This window comes from Prinia subflava, chromosome 8 (genome assembly GCF_021018805.1).
Source record: "Prinia subflava isolate CZ2003 ecotype Zambia chromosome 8, Cam_Psub_1.2, whole genome shotgun sequence".
Lineage (NCBI taxonomy): Eukaryota > Metazoa > Chordata > Aves > Passeriformes > Cisticolidae > Prinia > Prinia subflava.
The window spans coordinates 15,095,485-15,108,457 of NC_086254.1; the positions used below are offsets into that span (position 1 = coordinate 15,095,485).

General features: G+C 67.1%; 3 protein-coding genes across 5 annotated transcripts; 1 reads left to right on the top strand and 2 right to left on the bottom strand.

Annotated features, from left to right (window-relative positions):
- Positions 1-48: 48 nt before the first annotated feature.
- Positions 49-2,075, bottom strand: LOC134554322 (UPF0449 protein C19orf25 homolog). Of its 2 annotated transcripts, none has more exons than XM_063404877.1 (3): positions 2,004-2,075; positions 1,008-1,167; positions 49-932 (listed from the first exon to the last, which is right to left on the bottom strand). In XM_063404877.1, exons 1-3 carry the CDS (start codon positions 2,058-2,060, stop codon positions 751-753), a joined length of 399 nt encoding a protein of 132 aa, XP_063260947.1. In that variant the 5' UTR covers positions 2,061-2,075; the 3' UTR covers positions 49-750. The 2 variants fall into 2 exon arrangements, with proteins under 2 accessions (XP_063260947.1, XP_063260946.1); XM_063404876.1 differs by having other exon boundaries at positions 1,965-2,075.
- Positions 2,060-6,394, bottom strand: LOC134554318 (receptor expression-enhancing protein 6-like). The gene is made up of 5 exons (XM_063404871.1): positions 6,160-6,394; positions 3,949-4,042; positions 3,591-3,729; positions 3,265-3,433; positions 2,060-2,565 (listed from the first exon to the last, which is right to left on the bottom strand). Exons 1-5 carry the CDS (start codon positions 6,272-6,274, stop codon positions 2,516-2,518), a joined length of 567 nt encoding a protein of 188 aa, XP_063260941.1. The 5' UTR covers positions 6,275-6,394; the 3' UTR covers positions 2,060-2,515.
- Positions 6,395-6,470: 76 nt separating this feature from the next.
- Positions 6,471-12,736, top strand: LOC134554418 (proprotein convertase subtilisin/kexin type 4-like). Of its 2 annotated transcripts, none has more exons than XM_063404965.1 (15): positions 6,471-6,776; positions 7,157-7,261; positions 7,343-7,438; positions 8,030-8,158; positions 9,079-9,155; positions 9,259-9,347; positions 9,898-10,070; positions 10,149-10,361; positions 10,523-10,623; positions 10,900-11,003; positions 11,100-11,217; positions 11,377-11,547; positions 11,701-11,825; positions 12,054-12,173; positions 12,247-12,736. In XM_063404965.1, exons 1-15 carry the CDS (start codon positions 6,573-6,575, stop codon positions 12,633-12,635), a joined length of 2,214 nt encoding a protein of 737 aa, XP_063261035.1. In that variant the 5' UTR covers positions 6,471-6,572; the 3' UTR covers positions 12,636-12,736. The 2 variants fall into 2 exon arrangements, with proteins under 2 accessions (XP_063261035.1, XP_063261036.1); XM_063404966.1 differs by lacking the exon at positions 6,471-6,776 and adding an exon at positions 6,868-7,004 and having other exon boundaries at positions 12,247-12,735.
- The last annotated feature ends 237 nt before the right edge of the window (positions 12,737-12,973 follow it).

Genomic DNA, 12,973 nt, shown 5'->3' on the forward strand with positions numbered 1-12,973 from the left:
TCCAGCTCCCAGAAATGGGAGGGGGTTGAGATTTATGACAGCCCGCAGTGACCCATTCCCACCACCTTTATTAGCGAAACAGGGCGGGTTTTCACACCGTGGGGCCGTGCCCGCCCCCGCCCAGCCCCGCCGGGGGTCCCTCAGTTCGTCCCCTCGGGCGGGACCCGCCCGGCCCCGCTCCTTGGGCGGGACCTCAGGCTGGCCAGGAGGCGCGGGAAGAAGAACTCGTTCTGGTACTCCAGCGGGACCAGGTGCCGCAGGAGCGGGGGCACCTCGGCCCTGGAGACCCCCACGCACACCGGGACCACCCTGGGGCCGCGCTGGCGGACGCTGCAGAGCAGGTTCCACTGGGACACGCGCTGGCACCACCGGTCGCCCACGGACTTGGCCGAGAGGAGCAGGATGGCCACGCGGCTGGCCTCGATGGCCTCCACGGCTGACACGATGACAGATCGCCCGGCTACCAAGTCCTGGTGCTCGGTGAAGCCCCGAAACCCCTCCTCCCTCAGGCGCTCCGCGATGCGGGAGGCGACGTGGTCATCCTCGGGGAAGTACCAGAGGGAAAAGTCGTAGGGAGGAGAGGACGTGCCACCCACGGGGGACATGGCAGCCGGATCGGGGACAGGAGGAGGGGCACAAGCCTTTGTTCCAGCAAAGGAGGGAGGATCCCTGGGAAAAGGTCACCGGCAAATCCGGATCCTCCCGAGGGAAAAGTTTTTGGGAAAGTGAAACCGCAGCACGGCAGATCCCTCAGAACGCCCTCTGCCTCATCTCGGCGATGCCGCCGTCCAGCGCCTCCCCGACCCTCTGCAGCTCCCGGCGCCGCTCCCGCAGCTGCTCCCGGGAGCGCTGCAGCCGCTGGTTCATCCCCACGTAGGCGCGGATCTGCCGGTACAGCCGCTCCCGCTCCTCGGCCGCGGGCTCGGGGCAGCCTGGCGGGCAGAGCCGGGGCTCAGCGGGGTTCGGGGGGTCCCCACGCCCCCCTTTTCCCCCCAGGCGGGGCTCACCTGGAGCGGGGCCGCTCTCCTGGGGGGGCTCGGCGGGGAGGACGAACACGGGGTCGGTGGGGTCGGTGCCCTGCACGTCGGCCAGGATCTGCTCGGCGCTGGGGGGCTCAGGGCGGGTGGGCAGCACCCGCTTGGCCTTGGGGCTCATCCCGGGGGGGGGCTGAGGAGAGGGGAGGGTGAGGGCGCTGCGCCCAGCCCGGGCGGACAGACAGACAGACACACAGACAGCCCCTCTTTTCTATCCCCTCAAGAAAGACTGACCCCCGGTGCTGCCCTTTGGACAGACAGACAGACAGACACTCCCTCTTTTCTATCCCTCCAGGACTGACTGACCCTCGGTGCTGCTCTTTGGACAGACAGACGGACACAGACAGACAGCCCCCCTTTTCTACCCCTCAAGAAAGACTGACCCCCGGTGCTGCCCTTTGGACAGACAGACAGACAGACCCCCCGCAGCAGGCAGAACCCCCTTGCTGTCCTCTAGGATGGACAAACAGAACCCCCTGCACCTTCCCCTCCGGACAGACAGACAGACAGACACTCCCTCTTTTCTATCCCCCCAAGACTGACTGACCCTCGGTGCTGCCCTTTGGACAGACAGACGGACACCCCGCAGCAGGCAGAGCCCCCCTCGCTGTCCCCCCGGATGGACAAACAGAACCTCCTGCACCTTCCCCTCCGGACAGACCGACAGACAGCTGCCTCCCCTCAAAACAGACACAAAGCTCTCCTGTGCTGCCCCCCCCCACCACGCCAGACAGACCGACTCTCTTCTCCCCAGACGGACAGACTCGCCCCTTCCCCCGCCCTTTGGACGGACAGACAGACGGACAGACCTCTCCTTGCCCCACCTCGGACAGACAGACAGAGCCCCGCCCCCGCAGAGATAACCCGGCCCCCTCCGCCCCCCAGACACACGGACAGAGCCCCCTGATCCCCCCCGCCGGACAGACCGACCCCTCCCGGTACCGCGGACGGACCGACAGACAGACAGACCGACCCCCCTTCCGGCCACCGTCCGGCCGCACTTCCGCCACGCCCCGGACACGTCATCAGGACAGCCACGCCCACTCCCAAAGGCTCCGCCCCCCGGTTCTCTTAAAGGCGCCGCGCGGTGTCACGGAACGCGCGGGGCGGGAGCGGCGCTCGGTGGGCACCGGCGTTTATTGGGGGGCTGGGGAACAACGGGCTCGGACTGGGCAAACTCGGGGTCCCGGACGGGTACGGCCCGGCTGGCCGGTACCGCTCACAGGGTACCGGTACCGGGAGCACGGTGCCGGTACCGGTGTCTGTACGGGGGACGTCGGTGCCAGAACGGAGGATGCCAGTACCAGTACCGGGAGCACGGTGCCGGTACCGGCGTCTGTATGAGGGACTTCGGTGCCAGAATGGGGTTTGCCGGTACCAGTACTGGGAGCGTGCTGGGTGCCGGTACTGGGGCCGCTGGTGCCGGTACCGGTCCCAGTACCGGGGCTGTAGTGCCGGTACCAGAGGCGCCGATGCCCCTCTCACTTCGCCTTCTGTGCTAACTCTGCCAGGTTCAGGGGTGCTTTGAAGCCTGCGGAGACACGGACGGCGTTAGTGCCTGTCCCCGGGGCAGCGGCTGGTGTCCCGGGGGCACGGCCCGGCCCGGCCCCGGTCACCGGCCCGTTCCCTCGCTGTCCCGCTGAGCACGGCGGTGACAGCCAGCCCTGCCCTCCCCGCACCCGGGGGGGCTCCGGAGGGGAGCCCCAGGTCGGCAGCAGCGCTGAGGGACACAGGGGATGCACAATGGACGGACGCACGGACGGACACACGGATGGGGTCTGGCTACGGAGCAGCGGGAGGGAAGCTCTGCTCTACCCACGCCACGGGAGAAAGGGCCGGGCGTGCGGGAGCCGCGCCGGTGCCAGCGGGAGCAGAGGGCGCCGAGCGGCGCCGCGGCGGGCACGGGCAGCGGGGGCGCCCGGCACGGCCCGGCCCGGCCCGGCCCGGTCCCCACGCGGCGGCAGCGGGACCGCGGCTCGGTACATACGGGCAGGCTGGGCTGCGGGGCCACGCCGGCCGCCAGCCGGGCTCTGCTCTTGGCCAGAGTCTGCAGGACTGGACCGCGCAGCGCGGAGAGGAGAGAGAGGTTAGAGAGGGGACCCTGACCCACCCCGGGGCTCCCGCCACGGGCACCGGGAAACGATCGCTGGCTGGGAACTAAACCGAGCTGCCCACGCCCCCGCCCCACCCGGACATGGGGCAGGACGGAGGGACAGGAGACCCGAGTCACCTTCTCGGGTGACAGCGGAGGCCGCGTCCAGGGCCTTGGTGCCGATGTCGCCCATCATGTTGTCCACGGCCTTGTGGTGCTTGAGGAAGAAGGGCCGGATGACGCTGTGGTAGAGAACCTGGGAGCCGTTCCAGGGCACGGGGGCCATGCACCACACCAGGAACACGCACTGTGGGGACACGAGGGGCTAAGTGGCTCCGGGACCCCCCAGATGGGTCTGACAGCAGCACCCAAGGGTGCAGCTCGCTGGAGGTGCCAGGGTCTGAGCTGGGTGCAGCCCACTCTGCTCCCGGGCAGAGCCCCGGGACGGGAGGATCCCATTTTACCTTCCCGGCATAGTAGAAGGGGAACCAGTAGAGGAAAAGGTCGGAGAAGAACTCGGCCACGCTGAAGACGCCGTACACCACCCAGTAGGTGAGCCACGTGGTGTCATCCTCCTTGCTGTGGCTCTCGATGGCTTTGATGCTGCGGCATGACAGGGGAGGGAAGGACACGGCTGCTGCAGGCCCGGCACGGGCTCCAACCTTCCCAAACCCTCCCAGCCCCGGAGGGGACCTGCCCGCTGGGCTGGCGCGGTCCCAGCGCTCTCAGGAAGAGCTCCCCAGCCATAATGAACCCTTCAGTGAGCAGGGAGACCCTCGGCGAGGGCAGGGGAGGCTCCCCAGGTGTGGGACAGGTACTCACGAGGCGTAGGCGGGGTAGACGAAGCCGATGAGGTTGCAGAGCAGGGAAGCTCCATAGCCGAACATGAGGTACAGCCCCAGGAAAGCCACGGAGCCTGCGGGGCACAGGGGACGGTGGTGGCACTCTGGTGCCTGCTGTCACCAGGGGCAGACCCCGCTGGGTCTCCTGAGCGGGATTCTCCATCCCAGGGCGGGAACAGGAGATAACGACCAACCCCAATTAATTCCACCACGCCTCGATGTGCCGAGGCACGTGGCGGAGCCTGCTCCACCCCGAGGGCCCCGTGACCTCCTCCTGTCACCGTCCGTCCCCTCCCCTGGCTCGGATGGGACTTTTACCACCCCAATCTCGCAGCACTTTCACCCCTGGAGCGGCGCCAGGGCTCCGGCAGGAACCGGAGACGCTGGCAGCAAACACAGCCACGGTCCAAAGTCAAGGCTCCCTCCGCTCGTCTCCCCCGCGCCCGCGCCCGCTCGGCGTTCCCAGAGCTCCGGCTCAAGGACGATCCCTGCTCCCGGCTCAGGCGCCCGGACCGCGGCTCCTCCCGCGGCTCCTCCCGCGGCCGCGCAGCCCCGGCCAAGGCAGGCTCGGCTCCCCCGGGAGCGGCAATCCGACCCCGCTTCGCTGCTGCTCAATTAGATCGTTCAATTAATTAAACTCGAGCCGCGGGAGCCTGCGCGGCGCTCGGACACTCGCAGGAGGCTGGGTCAGAGAGAGGGCGGGTGGGGAAGGTGGGACAGGGAGGTTTTGGGGTGGAAACCACGGCAGAGCCTCCACAGCAGGGCTCAGAGGGCAGGAAAACCTCAGGGACACACGGGATGGAGCACTTTGTGCAGCCCAGCAGCTTCTCCCCAGCGCTGGAACAAACCCCTCCATGGGCGGCAAGAGAGCTGGGAATTAACCTGTCTGTGCTGGCCAATTAAAAGTCCTTGCTCGGGCTTGGAGGGAGGATTATCCCAGCTCTGCTCGCTGCAGCATTCCTGGGCTGAGCTCCGGCCCCGATCCGGGGCAGCCACAGCTCCGGGTCTTTCCCGGGAGATGGGCAGGAGCAGCGCGGCTTTGGAGCGATCCCAAAGCTCCCTCCGAGGAGGGCAGGCAGGTCCAGGCAGTGCTGGGTTTCATTCCCCAAGAGCCTTAGAAGGGATTTCGCAGGATTTTAACCCCCAGAGAAATTTATGTAACAGCAAAAACCCAGGAAAAGCCTTCGCCGAGGGAGAGGCTGGAGGTGGTGGTGCCCAGAGGTTGCACCAGACCCCAGCCCATGGGTCCAAACACAAATTAGGGATTGCTCCAGAGCCATGGGAGGGAGAAATCGGGAATTTTTAGTCCAGCAACAGCTTCTCCTTTCCAGGACAGGGATCCAGAATGCAGAACCATCACTTTTTTGGTGCCTCCACTCTTGTTCTTCCCCAGGAGTCCATCAGGGCTGAGCCTGATCAAACCCCCGGGGTTGTTTTGCTCGGAAGACGCCTGAGTGGCACCACAGCCTGCACAGCACGGGCTCCTTCAGGGACACTCCTGCCCTCAGAGCGGGAGCAGCAGCCCTGCTGCAGGTGAAGGGCCAGGAAATCACACCTGGAGGCCAAAAGGCCTGGAGGGACACGGGAAACAGGGAAGCCCCGAGTCCCCATAGGAGGTTTGATATGAAATCTCAAATTGGAGCTCGAGGGTGAGGCCAGTTCAAGTTGGCAGCAAGGGCACAGGGCCGAGGGTCAGAGGAGAGGGGGCACGGCGTGCCAGGAGGAGGAACCCCAGGGAGAATCCGGCTGGTTCCTCATTAATGAACAACAGGGATCCGGTTAAAGGCCGGATCCCCACGCGCCAGCAGTGGGACACAGGGACGAGCTGCCATCCCCACCGCCCTGACCCACCACGATCTGGGGGCTCACCCAGAACGGGGACCCCCTCAGTCAGGGGCAGGGGTCTCGAGGGTCTCTCTGACACTCAGACCCTGTGAGCTTTGGGATTTCGGGATTTTGTGCCTGCGGAAGGCGAGGGCAGCGCGGTGACAGCGACACCACCCCCGGCACCCCCAGCCCCCTCCCAGCCCGGCCCCGCTCCGCACCCCCAAACCAGGGCGGCCCTGCCTGCCCTCCCCGTGCCCCGTGCTGAGCCCAGAGCCACGGTGAGCAGCTGCCAAGGCGCCCCAGGATACGGAGGAGAAGGGGACAGAACGGGAGAACCGGGGAGGCCCCGCTGTACCGGTCGCACCTGAGGCCAGGTAGAGCCGTTGGACGCCGGTACGGGCTTCCAGCTGGCCCAGCAGGTCTCCGATCGGCCCGGGGCTGTGGAGGAAGCGCTCCAGGCGCTGCTGCACGGAGCCCATGGCGGCGGTGGCGATGATGAAGGTGCTGAAGCGGCGGCGGCGGCCCCGGAGCGGCCCCGGCCCGACCCCGCGCCCCGGTCAGTGCGGCCGCGGGGGGCGGGGCCGGGGGCGTGGCCAGGGGAAAGGAGGCGGGGCAAAACGGCGGGGCGGGGACAACCGGGGGAGGGGCGGGACTAACGCTGGGGCGTGGCCAATGAGAAGGCGGGGCGGGGATTAAGGTGGGCCAATCAGGCGAGGCCGTGCGGAGGGGCGTGGCCGGCCGTTGCCATGGCAACGCGCGCAGCGGCGGCGCGGCCTCATGGCGGCTCGGCCCGGCCCGGTCCCGGCGCTGTCGCTGTCGCTGTTCCCGGTGTTGTTCGCGCTGTTCGCGGTGGCCGCCACCGCCCAACCGGCCCCCGCCAAGCCCCGCGTCTTCCTGAGCAGCTGGGCCGTGCGGGTGGCGGCGGGGCTGCGGGACGCCCGGGCCCTGGCCCGCCGGCACGGGCTGCTCTACCTGGGCCAGGTGCGGCCTGGGCGGGGAAAGGCGGGCCCGGCCCACCCCGTGTGCCCCTGGCCCGACATTCTCGCTCGTACCCGCCCCATTGTTTGTGTCCTTCGCTTGTCCCATGGGCAGGGACATCTTCCACTAGACCAGGTTGCTCCAAGCTGGCCTCAAACGCTCCCTGGGCATCGGGGGACACCGTGCCAGTGTCCCCCCACCCTCAGAGCCAAGGGCCTCTGGGCAGGCAGGGTGAGCGAGGGCACACAGCCCCTCCCCGGGGCTCCACTCTGCCTCCAAGGGACGCTTTTAACACCACAGCTCACATCAAAGTCACCGTTCCGACCTGCGCAGACCCCGGGGCTGGCACCGCTGTCCCCCAGCACCGCTCTCTGTGCCCGCAGGTGATGGAGGGAGAGCCCTTCCACCACTTCAGCCACCGCGGCACCCGGCAGAGAGCCCTGAGCAGGCACTGGGGGTGGCACACGCGGCTCAGCAGGGACCCCCAGGTAGGGAGGGGGGCACAGGGAGCTGGGCACGGCCGCGGGCAGGCGCTGCCCGGTGCCCACGGCGCTGCTCCCGCCGCCCAGGTCCTGTGGTTTGAGCAGCAGACGGTGAAGAGGCGCTCCAAGAGAGGCACGGGCGTGGTGCCCACGGACCCCTGGTTCCCCAAGCAGTGGTACATGGTGAGAACAGGCTGCCTCCCCTCCTCATCCTCGCCCAGATCACGGGATGGGACCGCAGTGGGGCATCCCGAGCCACCTCCCTGCTCGGCACCATCCCCAGGGCACAGGATTGTTGTGGGATATCCCCAGGGAGGGAGACTCCACAGCCTCCCTGCTCTCTGTTCAGGGCTTGGTCACCACACACTGAAGTTCTTCCTGCCGTGCAGGGGGAATTCCTGGGATCAGGAATTCCTCTGGTGCCATTTCTGGGCCCCGCAGGGCACAGCCTGGTCTCCGCCCCGAGCCCTCAGTGCAGGCAGGGCTGAGGGCCCCTCTCAAGGCTGAACAGCCCCAGCTCCCTCAGCTTTGCTCTGCCAGAGATGCTCCAACCCCTTCCTCAGCTCTGTGACCCTCTGCTGGGCCCACTCCGTGTCCTGAGGAGCCCAGAGCTGGTCACAGCACCCCAGAGGTGCCCCCAGGGCCGAGCAGAGGGGCAGGATCCCTCCACTGCCCTTCCCAGTGCCCTGCCAAGACACAAACCATAATGCCGGCAGTGATGAGGCAGCAGGAGCCCTGCAGGGTGACCCCGGTCACATTTAATCTGTCTTCCAGAACAACGACATCCATCCCGACCTGAACATCCTGACGGCCTGGAGCAGAGGCTACACGGGGCTGGGCGTGGTGCTGACGGTCCTGGATGATGGGCTGGAGAAGGATCATCCCGACCTGGCTGCCAACTACGTAACTTTGGGGGGGTTTGCAGGGAGCAGCTCCTCCAGGGAGGGTGGGAGTCGCTGCCTTCGTCCCTCCCCCGGGAGTGTGAGGAGGGAGCTCGGCCTCTCCGGGGCTGGATCCAAGGTTTGGAGCCTCCCCACAGTGAAATCTCGCTCTGAGGAAATGTTAGAACTTGCACACGCACGGGAGCCCCCGGAATTGGGGTAATTACAGCGAGCTGCAAAGCCAGTAAAGCTGGTAAAGGCTCCACGGGGAGGGAAAGGCAGCCCCGGTGCCGATGACAGCGCCCGTGGGTGGTGGCTCCTCTGTCCTGTCACCCTCAGGTGGCTCTGGGCTCTGCCAGGGGAACAGCAAAGCTGTGCTGCTTTCGCCCCTTTCTGCCCAATCCCAGAGTCACTGAGGTTGGGAAAGGGCTTTGGGATCACCGAGTCCCACCTGTGCCACAGCTTGTCACCAGCCCACAGCACCGAGTGCCACCTCCAGGCTTCCCCTGGACACCTCCAGGGATGGCGACCCCAAACCTCCCTGGGCAGCCCCCGCCAGTGCCTGACCACCCTTTCCATGAGGGAATTCCTGCCGATGTCCCACCTGGCACACCTTGGGGCTGTCCCCTCTTGTCCTGCTGTCCCCTGGGAGCAGAGCCTGACCCCCCCTGGCTGTCCCCTCCTGTCAGGGAGCTGTGCAGAGCCAGGAGGTCGCTCCTGCTCCTCCTTTTCTCCCTTCCCCAGCTCCCGCAGCCCCTCCCGCTGCTCCCTTCCCCCTCGGGGCTCGGTTCAGCTCCAGCTCCCCGCGCAGCCGGGCACGGAGGGGCCCCGCTGTCCCCGCGGGCTGGCAGGCGGTGCCAGCCCCGGGCCGGGTGCCAGGCGCCTGTGCCGAGCTGTCACAGCCCTGCCGGGCCCTTGGGCTCACACCTCGCTCTGTAACAGGACCCGCTGGCAAGCTACGACTTCAACAGCAACGACCCCGATCCCCAGCCCCGATACGGCGACGGCGACAAGAACTGGTGGGTCCCGCCCGGCTCCCCACGCTTGGGGGGGTCATTTCTGGGGGGAACCGGGGCTGTCCCAGCCCCCCCACCCCTCACAGGGTCACTGTGTCCCCCCCAGGCATGGGACACGCTGTGCAGGGGAGGTGGCAGCGGTGGCCAACAACGGGATCTGCGGCGCAGGCGTCGCCTACAACGCCAAAATCGGAGGTGAGGAGGGAGGGAGGTTGGAAATCAGCTCCAGCCCCCTGTGGGAATGCAGGAGGGGCTGCTCTGGGGTTTATGGGGGGCCCAGGGTGCTGCAGGGGTGAGCGAGGGACCCCCAAGGGCCCCCCAGGACTCCATTCTGTCCCCAAATGCCACTTTGTGCTCATCCTGCACTGGAGCTCACCACATCACCCTCGGGGGTTCAGTGCCCAGCCCAGCACCAGCAGGGCAGGCTCAGGCTCCGCTGTGGAAGTGAAGGTGTCAAAGGGGGGTTAAAATCCGGGAGCACTCCCCGGGCTTAATTACAAAAGGCTTAACGAGGAGCTTTGGGAACCAGCTCACGGCAGCAGCACGGGGGGGCCTGATCTCCTTAGGGCAGGGTCATGTGAAAGCTGCTGGAAGCTGTGGGGGGCTGGCAAGGTGCCCCCAGGCCATTCCCGGGGTATGGCACGCCCGTGGCTCCTGTCCCCGTGGCTCCTGTCCCCTCGGAGCCACCGCGGGCCCTGGCGGGTGCTGCCGCCTCTCGGCCACGGCGGCTCCCGGTGCCCCTCAGGCGTGCGGATGCTGGACGGGAACATCATGGACATCGTGGAGGCGCAGGCGCTGAGCCTGCAGCCACAGCACATCCACGTCTACAGCGCCAGCTGGGGCCCCGAGGACGACGGCAGGACGGTGGACGGGCCGGGAATCCTGGCCACCGCCGCTTTCCGCAGAGGGGTCATGCAAGTAAGGCCAGCCCCGCCCTCGGGGACACCACGGGGACACCATGGGGACACCATGCTCACCCCCTCTGCCCTTCAACAGGGACGGGGCGGGCTCGGCTCCATCTTCATCTGGGCCTCAGGCAACGGTGGCATCAACTACGACAACTGCAACTGCGACGGGTACACCAACAGCATCTACACGGTGTCGGTGGGCAGCGTGCTGGGCGACGGGCAGCGGCCCCGCTACGGCGAGAGCTGCTCCGCCATCCTCACCACCACCTACAGCAGCAGGACCACCAGCAAGGTGCAGATTGTGAGTGCCACCAGAGCTGTGCCACGGCAGGCACAGGGCCCAGCCCTGCTTTAGCTCGGTGCCTGTGCAGAGCCCAAAAAGATCAAAGGAGGATTTGGTGAAGGTGGCCAAGTTCAGGTGGCTTTGTTGGAAAGAGTTCTGAGCCTCCCTGTCCCCCCCAGGTGACCACTGACCTGCACCACCGCTGCACGGACAAACACACCGGCACCTCGGCCTCGGCCCCGCTGGCCGCCGGCATGGTGGCCCTGGCACTGGAGGCCAAGTAGGTGACACAGACAGAGGGACAGCACCCAGGGAGAGCTGGTGCCTGAGCAGGGATGAGAAAAGGGAGGGACAGCAGGAAGGTTGGGGGGCAGAGTTTCAGCCTTCTCCCAGGGCTGTGGGAGAGCAGATGATTTTCCTCTGGAGCTCTTTGCTCCCATTTTGGCACTGAAGGAGATCATGGGGTCAGACAGTTGCTCTACCCACCCCAGAAGAGCCAAACCTCCCCCTTAAAAACCAACCAGCACCTCTGTCCCCACATCCTCCTCGCTTCCAGCCCAGCCCTGACGTGGCGTGACCTGCAGCACCTCATCATCCGGGCCTCCAAACCCGCACACCTGCAGGCAGAGGACTGGGCCCAGAACGGCGTGGGGCGCTGGGGTGAGTGCAGGGCTCTCCCCTCCGACCCCTCCCTGCAGCCCCCCACGGCACCGAGGGGCTCACGGGTCCCTCCCTTGGGTGGCACCTGTGTCCCAGTGAGCCACTACTACGGCTACGGGCTGCTGGACGCGGGGCTGCTGGTGCAGGCGGCCGCCACCTGGACGGGGACGCGGCCCCAGGAGAAGTGCTCGGTCCAGGCTGTCCAGGTCCCCAGGTAAGGGACAGTGACAGCAGGTCTGGGGCCTTGCTGTGCCCACCACAGGCACTCCAAAAAGTGTCTGTGCTGCACAGGGACTGCTGTGCTGGGAGGCCACGGAGAAGGGTGGGATGTGACATGCAGGGAATGCCCTGACCTGCAGCTCATCCTGGACAGGGACATCGGCTCCAGGCTCAGCATCTCCACAGATGTCTCCTCCTGCTCCCAGAGCATCCGCTCGCTGGAGCACGTCCAGGTCCAGCTGTCCCTGAGCTACAGCCGCAGGGGGGACCTGGTGGTGGCTCTGAGCAGCCCCATGGGGACCACGTCCACGCTGGTGACAGTGCGGTAAGGACAGGGCCAGGGGACTCCCCAAAACTCCTCTGGGCCCCTGCCATGGGGAAATGTCCCCTCAGAGCGAGAACAGGGTGACCCTTCAGGGCACACCCCGCCCCTCCAGGCCCCTGGGCTGGCACTCCCAGCTCTGCTCTCCTCCTGCAGCCCCTACGACACCAGCCAGGACGGCTACAAGGACTGGACCTTCATGTCCACGCACTTCTGGGACGAGAACCCCAAGGGGACCTGGACACTCCACCTGGAGAACAGGGGTGATGGCCGGAACACAGGTGGGAGCCCCATGGCGGAGTGAACCCCATTTTTACTGGGCTCACCCCGTGTTTGGTCATTCTCCCTTCCCCCACTTGGATGGGCAATTTGTTGTCTTATTGCTGGCACCCAGCCCTCCTTTCCCACAGGAGCCTGTGCTGGCTTTGAGGGTCTCCCCTGGCCAGCACAGGGCCGGGAGCAGGACACAACCCCAAAGCTCCCAGCCCCCTGTCCCCTCCTGTCCCCAGGCCAGCTGACCAGCTTCATCCTGCACCTGCACGGCACGGACGAGGACATGCCAGCCCGGCGCTCCGCGGCCACCACCACCGACGAGTGTCTGAGCAGGGACCAGCAGGGAGCCTGCAGGGGTGAGCGAGGCTTTGGGGGGGACAGTGACAACGCTCTTGTCCCCCAGGACCTCACCCCAGCCTCTCTCCACAGACTGTGGCAGCTCCCTGTACATCCACCACGGCTCCTGCCTGCCCTACTGCCCCCCACGCTACTACGGCCGGGCCCGGAGTGCCACCCCTGGGGACACCGCCCTCGTCTGTGCCAGCTGCCACCCGTCCTGCTACACCTGCCAGGGCGCCTCTGCCGACAACTGCACGTCCTGCCCGTCGGGCCGCACCTTCCAGGACAGCACCCACACCTGCCAGCAGCCGGCAGAGAGCTCCCCCAGCCCGCTGGGGCTGCGCTGGTCCCTGGTGGTTCTCACCGTGCTCGCCTGTGGCAGCCTGGTGCTGGCGGGGGTGCTGTACCCCACCTACCGCACGGCCCTGCGCGCCGGGAAAGGGGCTCCGTGCTGTCCCCGCGCCGCCAGGACAGAGTGACACCGGCCCGGTGACACAGAGTGACACAGAGTGACAGAGTGACACAGCCCGGGGGCAGAGCTGGGATCGCGCCTGGCTTCCCAAATAAAGCGGTTGTTGCTTTTTCCAGCCGCGCTCTGCCCCCAGGGCTGATTCCCCTTCCCGGCAGCGCCGGGGATGGTCCCAGCCCGGGTCCAGCTGTGCGAGGGGACAGGCGGGGGGCTCCTCCCACACCCTGGGGACAGACAGAGGGGCCGGGAGCCCTGTGCCCCTTCCCAGGCGCGGAGGGACGAGATGGGACATGTCCCCAAACAGCTGCAGCCGTGTGGCCATGGCAGGCGCCCGGCCAGGAGCCAGCA